The 25093-nt window shown below is 41.8% G+C and overlaps 1 protein-coding gene across 1 annotated transcript in view; it reads right to left on the reverse strand.

Annotated features, from left to right (window-relative positions):
- Window positions 1–3347, reverse strand: part of LOC144800615 (vitamin D3 hydroxylase-associated protein-like) — a 465511-nt gene extending 462164 nt beyond the window's left edge. Inside the window, exon 1 of the mRNA XM_078671693.1 lies at window positions 3081–3347. Within this exon, the coding sequence (XP_078527819.1) occupies window positions 3081–3275 (195 nt within the window). The 5' untranslated portion in view covers window positions 3276–3347. The remainder of the gene's footprint in view (window positions 1–3080) is intronic.
- Window positions 3348–25093: the final 21746 nt, after the last annotated feature.

Raw genomic sequence — 25093 nt, forward strand, 5'->3', positions numbered from 1 at the left:
CGCCGTCTCCTCGTCATGCTTCAACATCCTGCGCATGCTACGGAAGATCTTCTGGTGGATCCCCACCGAAACCAGGAAGACTGTCACCCAGGCCCTCGTCACCAGCCGACTGGACTACGGCAACGCCATCTACGCCGGAACCACCGCCAAGCTCCAGAAGAGACTCCAGCGGATCCAGAACGCCTCAGCCAGACTCATCCTCGACATCCCACGAAACAGCCACATCTCCGGACATCTGAGAGACCTGCACTGGCTCCCCGTCAACAAAAGAATCACCTTCCGTCTCCTCACCCACCCACACAAAGCCCTACACGACCAAGGCCTGAGCTACCTCAACAACCGAATCAACTTCTACGCTCCCAAGCGCCACCTCAGATCAACCAGCCACGCCCTCGCCGCCGTCCCCCGCATCCGAAGAGCGACAACAGGAGGAAGGTCCTTCTCCTACCTGGCCCCGAAGACCTGGAACTCCCTCCCGACCGACCTGCGCCTGACCCAAGACCACCTCTCCTTCAGGAAGAAGCTCAAGACCTGGCTGTTCGAGCAGTAACGGCACCCCCCCCCCTCCTAGCGCCTTGAGACCCTACGGGTGAGTAGTGCGCTCTATAAATGTCTTGATTGATTGATTGATTGACAATAATACAAAAGACTATATACACAATCAATGCATTCAATTAGACAATCTATACAAATATACAACAGTTACAAAGATCTTGTTTTGCAAAGGCCATCCACTGATGTAAACTTCTTGAAACCTTTTGATTTCTTTTATTTCATCAGAGTTCTAGAGTTAAGGGGCCTGTGGGAATTGTCGACGTTTCGACCCTATCAAGCGCCAACTTGTTGGTCGCGGCGGGTCTTTATCAAGGCGGTTAAATGCACGACAGTCCTAAATTCCAAGTGTAAGATTGTCACCTGAAGTCCGGATAAAATCTTCTGCTCGGTCGGTTGGAATAACTTTGTCTATATCCAATCCAGCACGGTGGCTTCGTAAAGACTGCTACTACCCGGCTTGTGATTTCCGACGAGTTTACTCAAATCGGTCAGCTCCAAGCTGTTCTTACAATTCATTTGATTGTAAGAAACCTCATTTCTCTTTTCTTGCAGAGGGGTACTGGTTTACAAAATTAAATATTAAACGTTGAAAATAAGTGTTGTTCATACCCAACAGAACCAATTTTCTTTTGAACTATCATTAACCCAGGTTCTGAGGGACACAGGGTCAACCCCGTTTTTGTTTATAAAAAGATATTCAAATCTATGCACACTGGGCTTTAGGTCTCTGAAAAGTAAAGCTAGGATCAAGCCAGATGCCTGGTTCTGGCTCATCTTGAGGTCCCAGCTCTCATGTACCCTGCCACCCACGCACTAACTTCAAGTGCAAAGAATTATAGACAAAGCATAAACCTTTGATGTGAAATAGGATGTCGTGATAGTCATCTTGTGGCTGAACTGCACAATGTGAAAACTGAAAAATGTAGTTAAGTCCCGGCTTCCCGGCTTGACTAAATTGTGGCCCTAGGCAACATTTAATGTAATCATTCCTCCTGTACTTGCATTATTGCGCAAGAGAGCGCCTTGAAATACAGGAGATAATTATGTGTGTTATACTGAATTCCATCTTGCATTTGATTTATTGGACTATAAAATTGCTACACGTAAAATAGGAATGTAGTACAGATATAGGGGTGCACATGGCAACCGACTTGCCCTTTGTTCACTAATAGCATCACCGTCAGGATCTGTTCTTACTTTGGGGCAGATTTATGACAACTGGCGCATCCCCAGGGATGCGCCAGTTATATTGCGCCGCTGCTCCGCCACCCATGGTGCGCCGCATTTACAATGCGGCGCACCATGGGGCAAAAACGGCACAGATGCGTGACGCATCTGTGCCATAAAGGTGGCGCATTGCTGGAGTTGCGTCGCAAGCGTGACGCAGCTCCAGCAAGGCTTGGGGGTGCCCCATCTTTACAATGCTGAGTCAAGACCTACGCCTGCTTCAAGCAGGCGCAGGGTTTTGACGCAGCATTGACCTGAAAGTGACTGAGTGAAATCTTATAGATTTCACTCAGCCACTTTTGCGAGGTGCACCTGCCCCAGAACGCCCACCCTGCAACGGAACGCCCACAAGTGGCGCAGGGCTTTACAACGTGACGCATCTGCCTAGATGCGTCACATTGTAAATGGGTCATAGGGATGCGCCACGTTTACGCCGCAGTTGCGTGACGCAAACGTGGCGCATTCCCAACATAAATCTGCCCCTTTGTTTTTAACTTCTAATAAATGCTACTCTATGCACCGATATAATCTGAAGTCTTAAAATGACACGATACGGCATTTTAAAGAAATACTTTTTTTTATTGTGGCCGCAGGCACTGAGAAAATAATACAAGTTCTTGGAAATGTTTATGTTGAAATGCGATGCAGTCCTAATTTCGTTTACAATTTACTTCCCAATGCATATTCTTTCGGGAATTTCATTGGCTCGTGAAGGGCACTTTATTGCATGGGGGTGTTACTGGGTACTATGTATACGAGCACCTGATAACTGCAGCTTTCAGAGCAGCGGCTGCGCTCACAACTCTTCCCCGGACTCATCAGGTGTTGCTAAAGTGTAACAATAAGTGTCACTCCTTAACTTCGAAATTATTAGGCACTGCAGGAAAAGTGGAGTGATGCACCTGAAAGGTACAAATCCGTTTAAATGCACCTGTATTGTAAAACGAGATTAATATTGTACAGTGGCTGTCTCGCAGGCCATGCTGGCAGCCAACAACCCCAACCCAACCATCCCAGAACACGGCTGGTGACGGGGGCGGTAAAGCCCTGTTTTTTGCAGTAGCAGTTTTATATAGCGCAAATTCAATCCGAGCACTAGTGACATTACAGACCGACACCTTCATTTTTTTTAGGCACGATGAGATTAGGTGATTTGCCTACAATCACAGGATGTTGAACCGACGCCGAGACTCCAACCTAATTCCCCCAACTCCGAAGTCGACAGCTCTGGCCGTTACGCCACCTGTCCCTTCAGCCAATGGCTGTTGCGCGCCTGGTCCAGGCACTGCAGTGCTCACCTCCTGCCGGAAGAGCTGAACCGCCCGTTCCATGTGCTCGAGCGCCGCCTTCCGCCTTTGCCTGGCCCGGACCATCTTGTCCAGAGTGCGCCGCTTGCGGCTGTTCCAGCGCAAAGCCAGCAGGAGCAGCGCCGCGACCGATCCACCGACCAGCAGCGCGCACAGAGGCGCTACCTCCATCCCCGGGGTCTCCATGGTGCAGAGTGAGCTGTGGTACCCGGCTCAAGGGGTAAAGTATGCTGCGCTTATCCTGCTCTGCCCAGCCTGGAAAAAACCGGAGTGGACCTCGGACTGAAGCGATAACTGAGTGAGCACCCACTGACAAGCGCCGTAAAGCACAGTAAAAGCCGCAGTGGATTTCACGGGTGCACGGACTGGAGTCGCTGAAATTTGCCCTGGGACAAATAAAGTGTGTTTGTTTTTATTAAATCACTTAATAGACAGACACTCGTTTTCTATTGTGGCGTAATGCCGTTCCCAAGGAAAGAGTTTTCGACTAATGTAAAGAATAGGACGCAAGTATACCTCACAGGCAGGCTGGGATAGTACAGCCCCTAACCCGTAGTCAGAGGCATCATTTTGGAGGACAAAGGATTTTTAAGGTCTGGACAATCGAGTACCGGATTATGACATAGAGCTTCTTTTAGTTTATTAAAGCTATTGTTTTGTGTTTCCGACCGTGCGACTTTAGCATTTGTGTGACGGTTAGTATGTGCTTTTTTATTTTGTTTTTCAGACCGTGAGACTTTAGCATTTGTGTGACGGTTAGTATGTGCCTGAATGTGTAATGTAAATACGAGCTCATGTAAAGGGCTCCAATACCTTCGGGTCGAGTTTGCACTATGTAAATATGCACACAAAAAAAGTAAGCAGATCGGTAAGGGGACAAGCTAGCTCGGAGAAGTTGTGGTATCTTGTTTTGGGTGCTATGTGGCTTCCCCACTTTCCTGTCTTGCTGCTCAGCCAGTGTGGATGAATAGTGGAATGTTGGTATGTGTGATGTAATATAGAATGTGGGGGGTGCCTGGTGGATGGATGTCAGTTGAGAGATTGGGTTGAGCAGCAAGAAAGCTGCCCCTGGTGGGGCTTTTCTATATTCAGTACTTAAGACCTGATCCTTCATTTAATCCTGTACTGAAGATTCAATAAACCTATTTAATCATCATACCTCGGCTACTTCTATACGTATTACAGAAGTGGGGAATAAACCAACGGTAATACCGCACTAGACCGAGGAATGACAGTATTTCTTTCTTCGAGGATGGCTGGGGGATGTTACGTATGGCTTCCACTTTATTCACCTGAGAGTGGATGTGTCCTTGTGTGATGCAGGACCCTAAATAGTTTATGCGGTCTGTAGCAAGAAGGGTTTTCTTTGGATTAAGGATTAGACCTGCTTCTGTGAGCGTGGACAGGATCATCTCCAGGTGGACCAGAGGAGTTTTCCAGTCTGGGCTGAATACTACAATATCGTCTAAATAGGCAGCTGCATAATGTTGGTGGGCTCTTAATATTAATATTATGTCCATCAATCTTTGGAATGTGGCGAGTGCGCCATGTAGTGCAAATGGAAGAACTTTAAATTGATACAGACCTGATGGTGTGGAGAAGGCCGTTTTCTCTCCAGTTGTCTGAGTAAGGGGAATCTGCCAATACCCCTTGGTGAGATCTATAGTAGACATCACTTTGGCTTTCCCTACTTTTTCTATTAATTCATCGACCCTAGGCATGGGTTAGGAGTCAAATTTAGATATAGCAATTAACTGTCTGAAATCGATACAAAAATGAAGATTACCATCTGGTTTGGGTATAAAGACTACAGGAGAGCACCATGCGCTACAAGAGGGTTCTGTCACCTCTGCCTTTAACATATCTTTTATCTCCATCTCTATGATTTGCCTTCTAGCAGCAGGAACGCAGTAGGGCTTTAGTCTTACAAGTTTCTCTGTTTCCTTAATTATATCGTGTTCTATAAGTGCGGTTCGCCCTACTACTCTGGGGTACTTCTCTAGTAGGTTCTTTATTTGTTGCTTTTGAGTCAGGGTCAGCATCTCACCCATATTAACTTCCTCTGGGGAAGACTCCACCAGTATTTCGGGCGGAAGGTCAGGGGTTTGGGTAAGGAATACAGTACCTATGATTGAGTCCTTCTCTCTTAGGGGTTCCTCCTACTTTTTTAACAGATTTACATGGTTTATTGTACCTCTCTGGTTTTTATTTTATAGGTAACAGGAGTGACTTTACCCAGGACGGGATAAGGTCCTTGCCATGTAGCTAGAAGTTTTTTTTATTGTTGCTGGGCACAAGAATAAAACCTTCTAGCTTACGGCAAACTCCCTCGATTTTGCCCCTTTGTCATATTCTCTATTTTGTTTTTCCATTGCTTTCTTATAAGGGCCCCCACCTAGTTTAGAAGTGCCTGTCGTCAGGTGTATGCTCGGCCTCTAACAAACCAAGTTTTTAGAGGGCGAGGACAGGTCAATGATGAAGCATGACACCAGGTGGTGTATGAGACCAGTCTTTCACTTTTAGTGAGATGCCTGCACTCACAAACTAACACTTTAGCACCTCAGTCTCTTAACTGGGAGAGGCCCAATTTGTGCTAAACATACTTCAGGGTACTGTCATCTTTTTGTGCTGTTCTGAAGCTTTGGACAGGAACTGTGTCATCACCTGGGGATGAGAGAACAGAGGTAACAGGGGGTTGGAATGAATGCCAATAAATCACTCTCTCATTTCTTTTTTCCCTTCTAGTTTTGGAACCTTTACTATGGGTGTTTATCTGTCTACTCTGGAGAAGGGAGCCTCCCCCAACCACTCCACCGGTTGGGTGTCTCTGGTCGTATTCGAGAGGTAATCGCTGAAATGGTGCAATTCAGTCCCTAGTATTGGGTTCTCCTGTAGTTGGGGGACGACCCCCACATTGCGTAGCTGGGGTTCCCCATCGATAGTCAGTAACACATCTGCAACAGGATAGGTTTTTATGGCCCCTTGTACATAGGAAACTGATATAGTTTTGTTCCCTATTATTTGGGCTTTTGGTATCAGCTCCCGGGAAACCACTGAGTGGCGACACCCGGTGTAGAGCAAAGCGTCGATTGGTTTGCCGTTAAAGTAAACCATTTTCATGTAACTACCTTTCTCTCCCCTTATTACCAGTACTCTTTCCTTTGCATAGCCCACTTCCATTGGTTCCGCTGCCTCTATCTTGTGGAGATAATTGCCCACATGCATCAAGGTAAATTGCATTCGCAAACGGTGCGAATTGCAAAATTCGTCCATTTGCGAATGCAATTTCCTTTTTTGGGATGCATCATGTTTTCTCATTTTTTCGCAATTTAAGGAATCGCAATTATGTTGCGATTTCTTAAATTGCGATTGCATTTAAGAAATCGCAATTTGTGATTTCTTAAATGCAATGCATGAATATTTTTTTTTGCGAATTCGCAAATAGGAAGAGGTAAATTACCATGAAGTTGCACCTCATGGTAATTTGGGAAAACTTTCAAAAATGCTCAAAAGTGCATTTTTGAAAGTTTCATTTTACACAGCCTCCATATCGCTGGATCCTACTTCTGACGCCATCTGTGGGAGGACTGCGTGGGTAAATAGACATGGAGGCTGAATATATTTCTTGATGGTGATGTATTTAGTGAAGTATTTTGATAAACAGGAATTGATGGGCCGGATGGTTGGATACTATTTGTTTTAAAGTGATGTTCTCTTTCTGTTTCTTCCAGGTTCCTCCTCTAACAAATGGAACCCCTAAGGGGCTTAGAGACAGAGAGACAGACAGCAGTAAGTATGATGGTTTATTATTCTTCAGGAGTCTTTATTCTACCTGCACAACACATCCTTCCGGAGTCGTTGTTGGGGTGTTGAGGGTTAAAGGGGCATGCAGGGTGATATATGGGACATGAGTGCTCAAAATAAAGATGCAAGTTTTTCTGTGCCTTATGAATGGAAAAAAGATCCCAATAACAAAAAATTCATAGGGTTAGCAAAATCCCTACATCCGGTGGTCCCTAGGTTTTTTTCACCTAGAGAGAACCTAATAATCCATTTTCTTCGGGATTTCAGTGTTTCCTCTTGCTACACCGCGGCTCCAGAAATCATTTCTAATCAATACTCACCATTTGCCTGAAACCTTAAAACTCACAAATCATGCATCAGTGGGGCCCATAACACTGCGCATTTACCCTGTTCACTTACACTTGGCTTCAAGGCTTTGGTGAATCGCAAAGGAGAAATGCTGTAACATTTGGTGGAGCGTCTAAAACTATTTAATATTTACACCTGCAGATTATTACACTTTACCATGGTTTTATTCAGACATTTCATTATTCAGACACACCACCATTTTGGCAATGGATCTGCTAGAACGAAAATTAGGCGTAGGAAGAATCAAAGACCAGCTTTTACTTCTTCATTTATCTAATTTTTATTCAAAGCAAAACTTTATTATGTCTGACATTTATACATTAGTAAATCTTTATTCAGTAAAATCTTAAACTTTTTTTCAAAATGATCATTTTATTTAGAGCTCAAGAAAATCGCTTTATTTTAGAAAACAGTTAAAGTTTAGCAAAGAACAGATAGTTCCAAATTCATTCTCTCCTAACATCACTAACTAACACCCTCACCTTATCCTTCAATCCTGTAAAGCACACAAATAAAAAGCATTAAGATCTTACATCCAGGAATCGGTCAGCAATCGGGCAGCATCTCCAGTAGAAATCAGGAAAGCGACCCCTTCTAGTCAAATCCAGGGGTTTTTATACCCTAGTTCCCTAACTTAATCTATCTAAAAAGTAACTATCATCCCTTATTCAAAATTTCATTGGACAATTTCGGGATGGGCGAGCATCATCTCACCATTACAGCATCATTTTCTCGATGCTTCAGCAGAAAGATAAAGGGTCTTTGTTTTAGGACAGTGTCTGGCCTAGCTGTTTCCTCGAATAGATACATCAACCAACTTTCACATGATCACAACGTTAAAATGTCCAGGTTTGGCACTCATCCTAGGTTCCGGGCCACGGCAGCCTTGAACCTTCTCGAGCACAAGCAGTTCACTCTGACTTGCAGGCTTTTGGCGCGCCTGCACTGTTCAGCACTTGCTCACTGTTTACCCGAGCGTCCATTTAATTTTAGGCCTCAGAAGCCACTCTTTGTAACTATCATAGAAACAAACACAGATTCATGTTAATTAATGAATTTAAACCCATTCTGTTTACCTCCCACCTTACTAATGTTTCCCAATTAGTTGTTACCTAGCAAATAAGCCACACAAATGTGTTTTATACTTACATCTCGACCACTCCACAACATAAATAAATACGATAAGCACATTTAAATTGCATTTTGTTTATATTTAAGCTGTGCATTAATTCACAACACAATAACAATACATATTAGCTAGTTTAATTGCAACATGCAAGGAAAATTAGTTTTCCCCTGTATAATAATAAAATAATGTGTGCATCTTACTCTATGATTGGTTAATTTTCACACAACATACAATCAGTAAATATTAACGTTATGGGACATTAATTTCGGGAGGGGTACACAAAATTTTATGTTTGCCACCTCGCTCCATCAATTCCCTCATCTGGTGATTCTATCACCAAATAACTCTCAAAATTTTGGACAATTTCGCAGAACATGTTTCAATTTCCTTTTGTTAATGTCATCTATACTTTTGTCTCTTTCTCTTTTGAATTTTTGAAAAACTTTTCTTTTATTTCCTCCATTTCTGTCTCATTCTTTTCTCTCATTCTTGCCTGTCGTTCTTCATTTCTTTTCTTTACTGAATTTCTAAAATCTCTTCTACCTTTGTATATACAGCATAACCTTATCATAAAGATTATTTTCACTAAGATTGTTATCGGTATTAGTATTTTACCTATAATTGAACTACCTATTTCTTGAAACCAATGCTTAATTGCTGAAAAACTTTTACCCAGTCTTTCAAGGACACCTTCAACCTCCAGTGGTTCAATTTCTTTATGCAAATCTGTAATATTTATAATATACTTTTCAATGTTCTGACTTTTATCTGGAATATAAGTACAACAATGTTGAACTTTCAAAATTCCACAGACTCCTCCCTCTTCTGCTAAAATTATGTCAAGGGCGAGTCGGTTTTGCATAACCATAGCTCTCATAGCAACCATTTCAGTATTGACCATCAGGAATCCTCCTGCAGTGTCTGTTGATAATCGATCAACGATTGTGGACAATTTTGTGATTCTATTTGCATTGAACAAAATTCCCACTGCTGTTTTCAGTGCTCCAAATACATCACCTATTATTTCTAACACACTTTCTCTTCTTTTTCGACTTAGAACTTTACATATCTCATGCTTCCATTAGTACCTTTATCTACATGAAAATTTTTAGGAAAGACCAATTCCACATAACATGTCCCATACCAATGGTCCGGTAGTCTATAATAAGCTCTATTCCCACAAATGAAATAGATTCCAGGAAAAACAGGATCATTTCCTCCTTTAAATCCCCAACCCCCTATAATTCTATAGGTATCTTCACATTTACTCGCACCCACAAAATAATTGTCATACATTGAGTTATCTCTTCGAATACAAAATGTTTCCAACATTGGTGCATCTATATTGATTGCTATATTCACATTCTTGTCCTCAATATTCTCATCATCAAATGTGTAATATTTAGACTTTGCAAGTTTCATTTTCTCACTTCGTTTGTAAGCAATTCTTCTTTCCTCAACCATATTTAAGAATGCCTTTTCCTCAACTCTCATTTTACATGTCAAATTATGATTAAACGCATACTGGAGCGTTAACTCATCTACTTCTAGAAAATATTCTCCCATTACCTCTGCATGTTTTCTTTTATTTAATGTATTGTCGATCTTTAATTTCGCAAATATTTCATCCACATTGGAATATTGATATTCCAGTTTCCCAGTCTTATAAAACAAACTTGAAATTACACTACAAGTTACTCCATATGTAAGAGGAAGGTGGTGATAGGTCACCCCTTCTGACAATGATGCTGGCAATTTCACACAAACATAACAGTCATCAACATTCATTGTTTTAATATACTCAAGCAATAATTTTGAAAAAGTATTCTTGGTGTAATCTCTAATAGACCTATCTTGATGCAACTCTGGCTTGTACACATAAGTTTCATGTACTTTTTCTTCCTCAATTGGCTTACTTGAACTCACATTTGGTTTTAATTTTGTTAAGTTAGTTTGAAAAGGAATCACAATAGCTAAAATTATCCATAATATAGTCAACAACCCCATGCATATTGTAAAGCATCTGCACCATTTTCTAAAAATAGAACATTTCATTTTATGATTGGGCATTGCCATCTTTCCTTACACCGTTTCTTCGACCTTATGTCAATCACTATTCTAAATTATACTATAATTAGATTTTTCTAACAAGTTTTCTTCGACCTTATGTCAACTCCGACCTCTTCTATATTTACAAAAACCGTCTCACAGGACTTCAGACTTTTTACTTGAATATCATATACTTTGAACACCTAACTTTCCATTTCTTTAGTTGACTTCTTTACTCACTTTTCCCAATTGGTTTTGGGTTGTACAGGTTTTCTTGACTGCTATTAACTTCAACAAATGGTGGCAGGACAATATATGTCCACTCAGGTGACTTGTACCTCTGATTTGGACGTCTTACTCTTTTAGGCCTTTGGATAGTCTCTATTTTCTTTCCCAATGTTTCTTTCTGGCTAGTGATCTCATTTACTTGGTCTTCTTGCTCTTTTGTTTTGTTTACTATTTTGAATCTCAATCCTCCAGTTCCTTTAGGCCAATTGTCTCCTTTACAAACTTTCTCAGTCTTTGGCTCTATTGTATTATGCTCCACTCTCCAAGCTCTTTTTCTTGTGCTTTTTCTTAATGGAGTTTTATCTGCACTGTCATCAGTTTCACTTTCAGTGTCTTCTACTGTATCAGTGATTATGATCTTCACAATGTCTTTGTCTTCATCAGTTTTAGTTTTCTCTATTGTTACTCTGTTAGGAACACCTTCATAACTGGTACTTGGAATCTCATTCTTGTCGTGAGTTACTTCCTCTTCCCCAGTTTCAGGATATCCGTTCCTGCTTTCAGAGTCTTCAGATTGTTTTTCAGTTTCCTTCTTTTCAGCAACTTTCTCTTCACTTTCTTTTGCGTCTCTACTGGTGCTTGTCTTTACCGATTCTCGACCTTCAAGTTGATCTTCTGAATCTGGTATTTCAACAGTCTCCCTTTCACCTTCACCTTCAGACGCAGAACTGGCTTCTGATACTTCCAGATGTCGACGTTCCTGTCGATCTTCAATATTTGGATCCTTCTCTGGTTCACAATCAGAATCAGTTGTACTTTCACCGTCGTATGGGTATTCAGGTTCAGGCACACGGAGGGTGTGACTAGCATGAACCCACCTTTTCAGTCCAGCACACTTAACTGCAGTAGTACTGACCAAGATAACTTGACGTGGACTTTGCCACCTTGGTACCAAACAATTCCTTCTGCGATGAACTTTCACTCGTACCCAGTCCCCAGGGACTAGATCATGAGCTGGAATTTTCTCTTTGGAATTTGATTCAGTTCCCACCTGGTTGAGCGCATAAGTTACTACATCAGATAGATTCTTGCAGTAATCCAGTATGATGTCATCATTTATTGTCAACAAGTTATTAACTGGTACATAGGCCTATCTCATCACCCATCCCATAAAAATTTCGTGTGGACTTAATCCAGTTTTTCTGTCAGGTATGCTTCTTAATGTCATTAACACAAGTGGCAAAGCATCAGGCCACTTCATTCCTGTTGCCAAACACATTTTTGCAATTCTGTTTTTAATTGTTCCATTTACCTGTTCAACTACTCCTGAAGCCTCAGGTCTATATGCACAATGTAGCTTCTGGCGAATGTCCAGACCTTCACAAATCATCTGCATTAACTCATTTTGAAAATGCGGGCCTCTGTCCGATTCGATCGTAACAGGAAACCCGAAACGTGGTATTATCTCACGCAAGAACAGTTTAGCAACAGTTAATCCATCATTCCTTCTCGTGGGGAAAGCTTCTACCCATCGAGAGAACAAACAGATTATCACAAGAACATATCTGAGTCTGTTGCATGGAGGTAACTCAACAAAATCCATCTGAAGTCTTCTGAATGGGCCACCCTCCTGTCCTATGGTTCCCAAACTTACAACAGTTTTTCTGTTTGGATTAAATTGCCGACAGACTAAACATCTTTGACACAAACTTTCAGCAATCATTCTGAATTTTGGATTATACCAAGTCTGTCTGAAGAGACAAATCATAGCGTCTCTACCAATGTGTGCTTGACCATGGTACATTCGGGCCATATCTGAAATCATTCTATCAGGCATTACTGGTCTTTCATCTGTGTAAACCCAAATTTCATCTTCCTCCCTTTGTCTACAACCTGATTTTAACCAAATATCTTTTTCCCCTACTTCTGCCTCTTCCTGCATCTGCTTCACTTCCTGCCAAGTCTTAACTATCGTGGTTAGCATTAAAGGACTTGGAACATGTTCGTCAGTTTTTTCTCGATTGATTGAAATTTGATTCTTTGCACAATGTTTTGCAATTGCATCAGCGTAACTGTTTCCTCTTGTGATATAATCCTCACCTTTCTTATGAGCTGAACATTTTACCACAGCCAATTTTTCAGGTAACTGTATCACGTCAATCAATGTCTTCACAAACTCTGCATTCGAATGGGTGTTCCTGCAGAGGTTAAATAACCTCTTTGGGACCAAAGCTGTCCATAATCATGAACAACTCCATAACCAAATTGACTATCAGTCACAATGGTTACTTTCACCTCTTTTCCCAACTCACATGCTCGTATCAAAGCAATCAACTCTGCTATCTGAGCAAAATAAATTCCTTTCAGACAAGATGCTTCAAACACGTCTGCTACTGTACAAACAGCATATGCAGCACTTAGAACACCACTCTCTGTTCTCAAGCATGATCTATCCACAAACATTACAAAATCTGATTTGAGCAAAGGTTAATCTTTAATGTCTGGACGAGGCTTTGTGCAATACTCCAGAACATCCAAACACTTGTGATCAGCTCACCTTTCACTTCTGCTTCAACTGTATCAGGTAACAGTGTTGATGGGTTGACATTTACACATCTTGCAATTGTCACATTCTCAGCTCCCAAGATTATTTTCTCATAACGTGTCATTATGCTGTTAGTCATGTACTGAGTCTTTGCTCTTGTGAGGAGAATCTCCACTGAATGAGGTACATAGACTCTCACAGGAAATCCCATCACAATTCCTTCACTTTGCTCCAAACTTACACTGGTTGCTGCTACTGCTTTCAGACAACCTTGCAAAGCCTTTGCAACAGGGTCCAAAACAGCTGAGAAATACGCAATCGGCCGCTCGTAGCTTCCTTTCCTGATTTGGATCGTGACTCTTGGCTGACTGTTAGCCTTGCCTGCTGCTTCCTCAAGCGAGGGTGTTTGACCGCTGTGTGCGCTGTGTGCACGGTGAGGAAGGCTGCTGCTACAGGGGCCGGGACTGCGAGACCCAGGTTGCAGCGCGGGATCTTTGGAGCGCACCTGGAGTCTCTTCCCGCCCCTGCTTCGCCCTGTTTGGCCGCCTGCCCTGATTGGCTGCCTGTTCTAACAACTGCTCGCGGCCCCCGCTCCGCGAGTGCCGCTCGTAGCTTCCTTTCCTGATTTGGATCGTGACTCTTGGCTGACGGTTAGCCTTGCCTGCTGCTTCCTCAAGCGAGGGTGTTTGACCGCTGTGTGCGCTGTGTGCACGGTGAGGAAGGCTGCTGCTACAGGGGCCGGGACTGCGAGACCCAGGTTGCAGCGCGGGATCTTTGGAGCGCACCTGGAGTCTCTTCCCGCCCCCTGCTCCGCCTATAAAGACACTCCCCGGACGCTAAGCGGGACGCGTGCGGGACGCCGGGCTAAGCCCGGGCAAAGGGCGGGCCCTCTGTGGCCCTCAGTGGCCGAGGTAGGCTGGGCTGGGCCCGGTTACTTTCATTGACTGTGTCATTTTAATTGTGTTACCTCCTGCCTATTTGATTTACGTCGGACTGTCTGAGGAAGACTTATCTATTGAAACTGCTCCGTAGCTTCCTCGAACTCTTCATCTGGTCGGTCTTCATTGCATCTCCAGGACTATATTTATTATTTAGGAGCATTATTTTAATATTTGTTATCACTCTTCTGGAAGTAAAGTACTTTTGTATCACAATTCTGTGGATTAAACGTTATAAAAGATGTCTAAAAAATTGCGTTCAGGAAGGGAAGTGGGAGGCACACCGGGCGCACAAAAAGATCTTATTCGTACAAGAAATAAATCTGTTAACAACCCCCCATTGAAGGGTCAATGCCAACTCTTTGATCTTTGGGATTTGCCCACCCCTAAGAACGCTAATGTGTCTATGAAAAAAGCCCCTGGTGCCACGGTCCATGAGGTTCTTACTCAAGTCATTACATCTCCCCTGCCTATTTCTGTGCAGCCCGCAATACAACAATCTGTATTAGTGGTGTCCTCTTCCCTTGTTCACTCTGAAGGGAAGGGAGAGAGTAAGGTCGATCTACCTGGACCTGAAGGGGAACCTATGAATCATCCACCTTTGCCTCATACTCCACAGAATAGGTTGGGTGGTGACCTGTCATCACTATCCATAGACCCTGAACTCTGCGGCCGTTATGTAAATACAGCTAAAGTGGAGACTCAGGCCCCTATTAAACTTTCGGGGGGTGCGACTCCCTCTGGGCTTATGTTGTATAGTAGTACCCCCTCGTTAAATGGTCAGGACATGTCTGATCTGTTAGATGCCTCTGGGTCATTGGGTCTTAACCTATCTGGTATATGCCGTCCACTGGAGGCGTGCGAAAAACCAAATTCTGAATCCATGATTGCTTTGGAACAATTATTAGCCTCTATTCTATGTCTTTTGGGGAAATTTGTTGGCAGCTCCGATTGTATCCTGGATTCAGTTACCCAAATTTTGAAGGCTTTGTTACAAAAGTCCTCTGATACGAGATGTGTTTCCCCTCCCATGATCGAACATAGCCTGCCAGTGGGGGAAATAAATGTGCCTTCAGTGGTCTCTAATATGAAGGCTGCGACAGCAGTTCTGAAATCACACACTGTAGCTATTCCCTTAACTGCAGTGCCGAACTGTATTAAGAACTCAGTTTTAGAGATCGAGGAGGAAAACAAATCCATCTCCGGCCCTAAAGGGGTTCAAGACCTATTCCCCATCTTCATGTCCGAGAATAAAAAAGAAGCTAATGATTCTAAACATGAGGTAAAGGTAAAAACCGGTAAATATAGAAACAATAAAGGGAATAAAAGGAAACCAATTCGAAAATACAGGAAGAAAAGGCAGCGTCGGATAATTTTTCAAAATTATTCGGCTGAAGTGGAGAATGAAGAAGTTGCATTGGATCCCTCCTCTTTATCCGCAAAGGCAGATGCTGAATTGAATTCATTCATTTCTACACCTTTAAAGGTCGAAAGGGAACCGTGTCCCCCAACGTCTCTGGAAGTCCTGTCACAATTAGGGGGTCATTTTCCAAGTCTCTCTCTACCACCTGCGACTGGAGCCCCAACTTATTATCCATCTGGGTCCCTTAACCCCTTGGCTCCTCCTTTCTCTACAGCCTTAGAGACTGGTGACTGCCATCTATTGGATCGCCCCCAAACAACATTAAAAGTTCCAGTGGACACTCTTGTGTTAGACTTTTTACCTCTATTTGATGTTGACCTTCCCTTAAACAGAGCCTGGCTACTTAAGCGTTTTAGTGAGAGTGAAAGTCTCCACCATATTCAAACTAGGGACATTGAGTTAGTTACCCTGTTTGGTGAAGTCAAGGTTTCTAGTATAAGGGTTAAATTTTATTCTCCTATTATTGTAAATTTGATACTGCAGCAAGCGGAGAATTTCCAACGCACAGGTATTGATGTTCTCCCGATCTTCAACCTTGGCAATACAAACCACTCCTTTGGGGAGGCATTTGGAAGAGATGAGAAGAAGGGGGTAGCCTCTTCCCTTAGGGATCTGAAGATTCGGGTCTCTGAGGGAAAACGCTCGGTTTCGCAAGTGAAGCCACTTCCGCTAACGCAGAATTCCTCTCTTATAGAGGATAATGATCGGTGGAACTGGCTGCATAGTGCCTTATCTACAAAAACTAAAGATAACCCCAGATTGTTTCATCATCTTTAACACTTCACTTAAAATTATTTCTTGGAACGCGGCAGGGATTCATAGTAGCCCAGAGAAATTTGATCTCCTATTTTCTCTAGGAGCTAATGTGATTTGTTTACAGGAAACTTGGTGTGTCAATACGTTGAATGTTTCTAAGGATTACTATGTCTTGGAAGTGCCTGCTGCCCCTTCCAAGAAAGGGCACGCTAGGGGGGGAATCGCCTGTTTATTATCAAATAAATTGCAATGGAGATTCTCCCATTATATTGATTCCAGTAAACTTTTCCATGCTATAACCATTGAAAACCTGTTTAATAATAGCATAAAGTCCCCTATCGTAATTCTAAATGTGTATATTCCTCCAGAAGAGTGTTTTAACGTGTTACTGAAGCAGGTATTTCGATATATAGATCAAATTAAAAATGTCCCATCCCCTCCAGAAATTATGCTTGTGGGAGACTTGAATTGCAAAATTTCTAATGTCAGTCTGGAACTCTTTAGGAATAAGTCTAAAGAAGAGGCGTACTTTGTCCCTCAAGCTCTTTTCCCTGATAAGTTAGTGACAAATAAAAGAGGGAAGATTTTGCTAAAAGAATTAGCGGCCGTCGACGGACTTATATTAAATGGGAGATTCCCGTCGGACGTGCCTGCAAAATGTACCCACAAGTCTCCCTTTGGGTCTTCTATCTTGGATTATGCAATCGCTGACTATGGCCTGTTACCATCTATTCAGGACCTTAAGATTATACCTACTCCTCTGAGTGACCATAGTATATTATTAGTAACTATTTCCTTAAATCCCCTGTCCACTGCACCTTGGTCTCTCAAGGGCAGTGACGCTGCCTTCCACGCTTCTTCGGGAAGGTGCTTTTGGAATCCCTCAGCCATTAATGGGGTATCCGATACCATTTTAGTTTTAAATGAGTGGCGTGGTAACGAAATAGTATACTTTGAAGAATTCTTGCGTAAGATCATCTCTTATGCTAATAAATCTTCTCGACCTAGAAAAGGGGTAGAGGTTCCCAGTATACTGCGTATCCTGAATAAGGAAATAAATAATCTAGTCCGTGAACAATATCTAGAAAGAGGCATGGAACGCGGAAAATAAATTTCCAGGCTAAAAAGAAAGAGAAGTAGACTTAAGCTAAAAATAAAAAAGGTTAAGGAAGACAATGTTTGGATCAATTTAAGGGAATCTGTTGTTCATGGTAGGATCAGAGAATTTTGGGCAATAATCGGTAAGGGGTGTGGGTCTAGACTAAGCCCCTCCCCTATCCCTATAGCGGAAGAGGTATGGATTACTTATATTCGGGATCTTTATGCAGGGAATTGCACTTCTGGTGATATTGCCTCTGATGATATTCCAGGTGATGATACCGCCATTGGTCCCACTCCGGAAGGCCTAATCAATTACCCCGTAGAAAAAGAAATTGAGTTGGCCATAAAAAACATGCGTGTCTCCGGGGCAATGGGCCCAGATGAACTCCCCATGACGGTCCTGAAACAGGATCCTGCAAGGTGGAGTAAAATTCTGTATCCCTTGTATAAAGCCTGTTTTATGTCTAAAACGGTACCTGCCTCTTGGAAGGGGAGTATCTTGGTCCCCATTTTTAAGAAGGGAACAAGGGATAGCCCCAGTAATTATCGTCTGATTGCTCTCCTCGACTCAATCGGAAAGGTTTTTGCGAAATGTCTTTTAGGATCCCTTTCCGCTTGGGTTGAGGAGAATAATATCCTGCCGCTCGAACAGACTGGCTTCCGCAGGGACCACGGAACGTTAGATAACCTCACCGTTCTTCATGTGGTTACAGATAAATATGTCCAGGTGAGAGGAGGGGTAGTGTATGCTGCTTTTATTGATTTCTCCACGGCGTTCGACAAAGTTGATCGTGGAACGCTGTGGAGAAAATTGGCTGCGCTTGGTCTCCCATCTTATTTGTTGGAGTTGGTGCAGGCTCTCCATACAGAGACCTGGTGTAGGGTCCTGTTGGGGGGTGAAAGGGGGCTATCCGATTCAATTCCATCTGGTAATGGCCTTAAACAAGGCTGTTTATTGGCTCCCCTTTTGTTCTCCTTATACACGGCTGACCTACCCGCCGCTTTGTCTGCCACAGAGGGCATTGCCCCGGTGGTGGGGGGGACCCCTATATCCTGCCTGATGTATGCCGATGATGTCCTTATCTTTGATCTAACCCCTAAAGGACTTGCAAATCGGCTACATGCTCTCCATATTTTCGCTGTGGCTCATTGCATGAAGATTAATATAACAAAAAGTAAAGTTATGTGTATAGCTGGCAAGAAGAGGTGTCGATCTGCAGATTTTGGCTGGTTTATCGGGGGTCAAAAACTGGAGGTTGTAAAGTCTTATATTTTTTTGGGGAAAGTCATCACGGCTAATCTGAGTGAGAAGCTCCATATAGAGCATTGCACTCGCAAAGCTCTTGCCCATGGCAAAGGTTTAAACTCCCTATACCATGAACGGGGAAACGGCACTTTCCGAGTTTATTGGAAGTGTATAGATCTAAAATCCCCGCAACAATACTATATGGTATCGAATTAATAGAGGTGAAAAAGTGGGATTTTTGCCATAAGATTGAGGGGAAACTTCTAAGATCTCTCTCTTCCCTAAATACTGCTTGCCCTTTGGCCGCTTGCAGGCTTGACTTCGGTCTTAGGAGTAGTTGGGTACAGGGACAATGTGCCCTAGTAGGATGGGTGGCCTGTCTTGCGAGAGCGGAAGTAGGGACAATGAGAGCTCTCCTTAAAAGTGAATTATTGGGTAATTTTAATGAGTTTTCTCAACTTGTCCGTAATTTTAGAAAAGCCGTAACTCTTTTAAAATTAGATGAAACCATTCTCTTTTTATATTCTCCTTCACAGTTAAAACTTGTTTTAAAAGCAGCCTCTTGGGACCTATGTTTTCAATCGGATAAAAAGTTAATTTGTGGAAAAAAGAATGTAGATATCCTTCTTGAATCCTATCTGATGAAACTTCCACAACCTTATGTTTTATGGTCCCTTCCCCATGGGATTCGTAGATTTTGGTTCCTTCTACGTTACGACTTAATACCCCTAAATCTTCTGTTATCTAAATGGTATGGTTCCTCTTCTTTGTGCAATTTATGTAATTTGAATATCCAGGACTGTATGCATGTTCTACTGATTTGCCCTGCGCTCCGTAAATTGCGCTCTAGATGGTTAAAAGTTATTTGTCTCCGTCTTGGCATTGTCACTTTGAATGACTTTCTTCATGCACTTTATTGTCCTCCTAATGAAATGTTCTACTTCCATATTTTTAATTTTTTTAAAGGTTTTTTAGCTATTTATTAATATTCCATGGAGATGCTTTGACTTGCCAATTTTCTACAGTTCTGTCGTGTATATCAGTTTTGTATTTAACTTAGGTATCTTATATGGCAGATCTCGTTTTTGCAATGTATTTGTATTGTTCTTAATTCTGTACATTTTATGTGGCCCTCTGTTGAGAGCCAAAACATAATAAATAAATTGATTACGCAATCGGTTTTCTCATTCTTCCATGCCTCTGAATTAATACTGACAGAGCACATCCTTCTCGCTCACTGCAGTACAGTTCAAATTCTTTTTCATAATCAGGCATTCCCAAAGCTGGCGCTTCACACAATTTAGTTTTTAGCTGTTGAAATGCTTCCATCGCTGTTTTGGTCAAAACAATAGGATCTCTAATGTCTGCCTTTGTCAGTCTCTGCAATGGTTTTGCAATCAATGAAAATCCACTAATCTACTGTCTGCAATAACCCACCATTCCTAGGAACATTCTGACCTGTCTTTGAGTCTTAGGGGGCTGCATTCCTTGTATCATTTTAATTCTCCCAATTTTGACCTGTCTGATTCCTTTAGCAATCTTGTTACCTAAATATTGTACTTCTTTCTGGTAAAACTGCAATTTTGATGGAGACACTTTATGTCCCTCCTCAGCCAAATGATTCAACAATGCTACTGTATCGATTATACAGGTATCCTTTGTTTTTGATGCAACCAAAAGATCATCAATATACTGTACTAACACAGATAGTCCAGGCATGCTCAAATTTTCTAATGATTTCTTTAGCAGCTGATTAAAAATCGATGGACTCTCAGTGTACCCTTGTGGAATTCTACACCATGCTAGGATACGATTTTGGAAACTAAACACAAAAATGTGTTGGCTTTCTGGATGCAATGGAACAGTAAAGAACGTATTGCATAAATCAATCACCGTGTACCATTCTGCATCATGAGGTATTTGATACAAAATCACTGCTGGATTCGGAACAATTGGACAACATGGGACTACGATTTTATTAACCTTTCTCAGGTCCTGCATAATTTTTAATGTTCCATTTGGCTTTCTCAATCCCATAATTGGTGAATTACAAGGATTACTCTCGATTTCTCTTAGAATTCCCTGCTCAATCATTTTGTCAATCACTGGAGTAATTCCTTCAATTACTTCGGCAGTCATTTTATACTGTGGTATATTCGGATAACTTGCACCTTCCTTTATAGACACTTTCACAGGATCAACTCCTTTCATCAAACCTATATCTTTTCCAGTGAAATCCCACACACTTTCCTTCACTGCCTCTTTCAGTTCAACAGGAATTTTCTCTCTATCAAAAACAGGAAACAGTTTGTCTTGTTCTGCCTCAATCATGAGCATTGTCAATTTATACAAACTATCTTCGTCTGGAGTCTGCAATTCTATGCCATCTGGTGAACAGTATATGGCACAGTTCATTTTACACAATATATCTCTGCCTAGCAAATTAACAGGACTGCTGTTGCACACTACAAACCGATGCATATCTTTATATGTCCCAATCTCTATTTCAACTGGTTTTGTCAAAGGAGTATTTATTTGTCTGTTAGCTACACCTATAACCTGGATTGTCTCACCCGAGAGAGGAAGATTTTGAATTTCCACTGATCTAACAGTCGAACGGGTAGCACCAGTGCCCACTAGGAAAGTTATTTCCACATCATTCACCTTTCCGCTCACAAATGGACCTGACTTATCTACCTCAAGAGTGGCTCCAAGCACACACTCTTTTTCCTCCCTCAGGCACCGTCAGAAACTTTCATCCGGCTCACTGCCATTCTCTTCTTGCAACCAATATTGAGGACACGCATTTACTCTTTGCGGTCTTTTTACCTGCTCACCTCTGCTGAATCCTGTCTCTGCACTGTATCTCTGCTGATTCCCACTGTATGGCAGTGGCGGTTGCGGCACCTGACTTTGCTGATTTGCTATCTGCTGTTGCTGCGGTTGCTGCTGATTTACCTCAAACTGCACCTGCGGATTTAATGATGTATGTTCCCCATTAACTCTAGGCAGACATTTACACTCTCGTTTCCAATGCCCTATCTTGCCGCAGTTGAAACATGGCATTTTCTTTTTCAATTCATCAATATTCCCTACAAATTTAGGTTTGCCTTTAAACCCACCTTGATCCCCTGTATTCTTATTCTCCATCTGTGCTACTTGTTGTTATGCTACTTTTACTTGTGCCCACATGGCTTTCTCTTTCAGCTTCTTTTGTTTTGCATCAATCTCCTCACTACAGTATTTTGCTTGTCTCAATACCTTATCTACTGAACTTGACTGCCAATCCATCATGCTATGCCTAATCATGTCTGAAATTTCTGGTCTTATTCCATATACAAATCTATATACAAAATGGCTCATGTCTTTTTCATTTAATTCCTCATAACCACTATATTGTTTGAAACCCAATAACAACCTTTCATAAAATGAATGCTCGATTTCTTTCGGCCCTTGAGTGGTCCTGTCTATCTTTACCCAATCAGTTTCTTTTGGAGGTATTTTGTTTTTCAATCACACTATTACTTGTTCGTATTTTCTCATCACATCTGGTGATGGAGCTCCCGTTTTCTCATCTCTGGGATATTCCTCCCTTGGCCAATCCACAGATATTTTACATTGTGTCCATAAATCTGTTGGCACTACTATGTCAAACAATCCATCCAAATCAATCCACAGTACCTTTGACACCTTTAAAAATCTGTTAACCTGTCGGTAGATTTCTACTGGCTTTTCTCTCAGTCTGGGAAAATCATTCGTAAATGACAATATGCCTTGTCTGCTCCAAGGAACATGTACATATCCTCCTCCAGGAATTTCTCTCATAGGGAATTCAGTTGCCACTTTTCCCTTTTCTATAATGAGGAAAGCTAAGGTAGGCTTATTACTATTTTCTTCTTTCTTCTTTGCCCACTTGACTCTCCATTTGCCTACATCACCCCATTTGCGCAATAATACAATCAAATCTTTTATCTGAGCTTGTCTTCCTGCAGTGTTCATATTTTCAATGTCTCTTTCTGCAAAATCTACTCGATAAGTTTTCTGCAATGACTTTATTTTAGAAAAATCTATTCCACATTCACTTGCCACTTCTTCTAATTGATCGTGCATTGTCTTAGCTCTCCATGTTATACTTTTACATAAAAACATGAGCTCATCATCCTGGTAAGTTTTTAATCTGTCTGTCCCAATTGTTCCAATTATTAATTCTTCTATGTTCACTTTTAATTTAGTCACATCCAACACTTTTAATTCCTGCTCTTTTAATTTTAATGATTTTATCCATTCACTCAACTCTTTTTCTGATGGTCCCATGGGTGTCTGCGTTAAATCTACTTTATCTGCACTTCTCTCTGGAGTAGCAGAGTCAGATTCTGCTCCTGTTGGGTATCCGCATGACAAATTTTGATTAAAAGTTAACTCTGGTGAATGTACACTTATATTCTGCCTTATTTCTGATAAATCAGGACAAGTACTCTCTTTCGCTCTCTGTAGACTTTGTAGTAATGGAATGGTTAATCTCGGCTCTTTTAATTTCTGATCTTCAAATACTGGTTTCGCAGGTCCTATGGTTACTGGTACAGTTACAGCTTCCATATTTTTAGTAAGGGTTTGAATCAATTCATGTGCAGAACGAACGAACGCTCATAATCAGACACATTTGGCTGTTCATTACTTCGTCTTTCCGCACTTAGCACAATTCTGTGTGAATCATTACTTTGTACAGGAGTTCCTGTAAATCTAGCTTCTCCTATCGGTGTACTTGGGAGATATCTTGTTTCTACTCTTTCAGGAAAATCTCTAAAATTTGATGGTTGTCCTGGCGTTTCATTAACTCTTTCTTCTGCCATCGGGGCATTTGGGGAAGTCCATAAAGAACTTGGCTGATATGGGGGTATGTTGGAACTGGGGTCACCAGTCCCCTAGGGTAGCATGGCACGAGCGGGTAGGCATCCGAAAGCACATGTGTTAAGCGATTATGCAGCACACACTCACACTGAGACAGAAACCTGGGCACGCAATAAATGACTCCACTCCACTCCAGAGCATGTATAAAAACAAGTGATTTGTATTAAGATAAATAATCAGATAGATAGAGCAGGATCAGGGAAATCATAAATTCATTTAAAATACATGTGTCTCAAAACTTGCGATCAATATTAGATGAATAAATATCCGTTCTGCAATAAATATTAAATATTGGATCAATAAAAAGTTAAATACATTTTTAGTGGGACACAGGCCCGACCTACGCCTTGCTTCTTGGTCAGTACCTGAAAGGAATACATCTCAAAGTCATAAGAACAACACTGCATTAAGCATCAATATCCATTTCCTCAGGTAAACAAAGGGACAGTTCCATAACAGAAACATCTCCCCGCTGTAGGAATAAACAATTCGTTAAGTGTAGTTCAAACATTTCCTTAAATATGAAACATTTCATTTGCCACAAAAGTATGTGGACGTAACTCTCCTCCTGTAATAGGAATTAAACATTTCATTAAGAATAATTATTCCATATAACAAGGTTGGGCATCCCTTTGGGAGAACTTCTCATTGGGCCCAGCTAACCATTGCATTAGCCAGCACTAACTAGGAGAAAACATTGCAATCTAGGTAACCATCCCCTTGTGCAGGTTTAACTGTATCAGGGCTACACCAACATTCCATCAGGGAAGTAGAAATCCCTACATTGAGCAGGTGTAAGTAGATCTCTGTTATAGCAGGGGTATGAGACCCTTCCCTGGGCAGGAGTAAACATTGCCTCAAATGAGGTCAACACCTTTCATTAGGCATAAAGTATTTCTTTAGGCATCACACACCATCCTATTACCTGATGCCTGAACAGGCAGGGCCTTCCCCCTATTAATCAGGAGCTTACAGGTAAAACATTTCCTGCAATAGAGATAATCAGTTTAGCAGAAGTAAAACACTTCACTGAGGGTAAAACATTTCATTAACCATTTCCTTAGGCAGGAATGAAACTCCTATGGCAGGAATAAAAACACGCCACTGCGGATAAAACATCTCATTAGGCAGTGTAACTATATCCTTATAGCATTAACGTTCCCCTACTCAGCAATCAACAGTTAACAACTCTTCAAGGCAGAGATAAGCCTGAGCTTAGAAGACTTGGTTTATGCATGTAAAGCCTTTTAGTAAATGTAAACATTTCTTTTAAAGCAAGGAGCACCTCACTCCATAACTGTGGGCATGTGCTCCACCTTTCAACCAACATGAATAAATGTTTCATTAGTCAGCAGACACAGTTCATTATGCAGCTGTTGGCGTTTCCACCCCCAGGCCAGGATCAACATTCTAATCCTACATTAAGCAGGCATAAACCTTTCAGCACCCAAGAGTAATCCTGTAAATAAGTAGAGGTTATAACACTGGGGCAGGGGTGTAATAAAACTTCTATAGTTCAGAATAATCCT

Source organism: Lissotriton helveticus, chromosome 1_2, assembly GCF_964261635.1.
Source record: "Lissotriton helveticus chromosome 1_2, aLisHel1.1, whole genome shotgun sequence".
In the NCBI taxonomy this organism is placed as follows: Eukaryota; Metazoa; Chordata; class Amphibia; order Caudata; family Salamandridae; genus Lissotriton; species Lissotriton helveticus.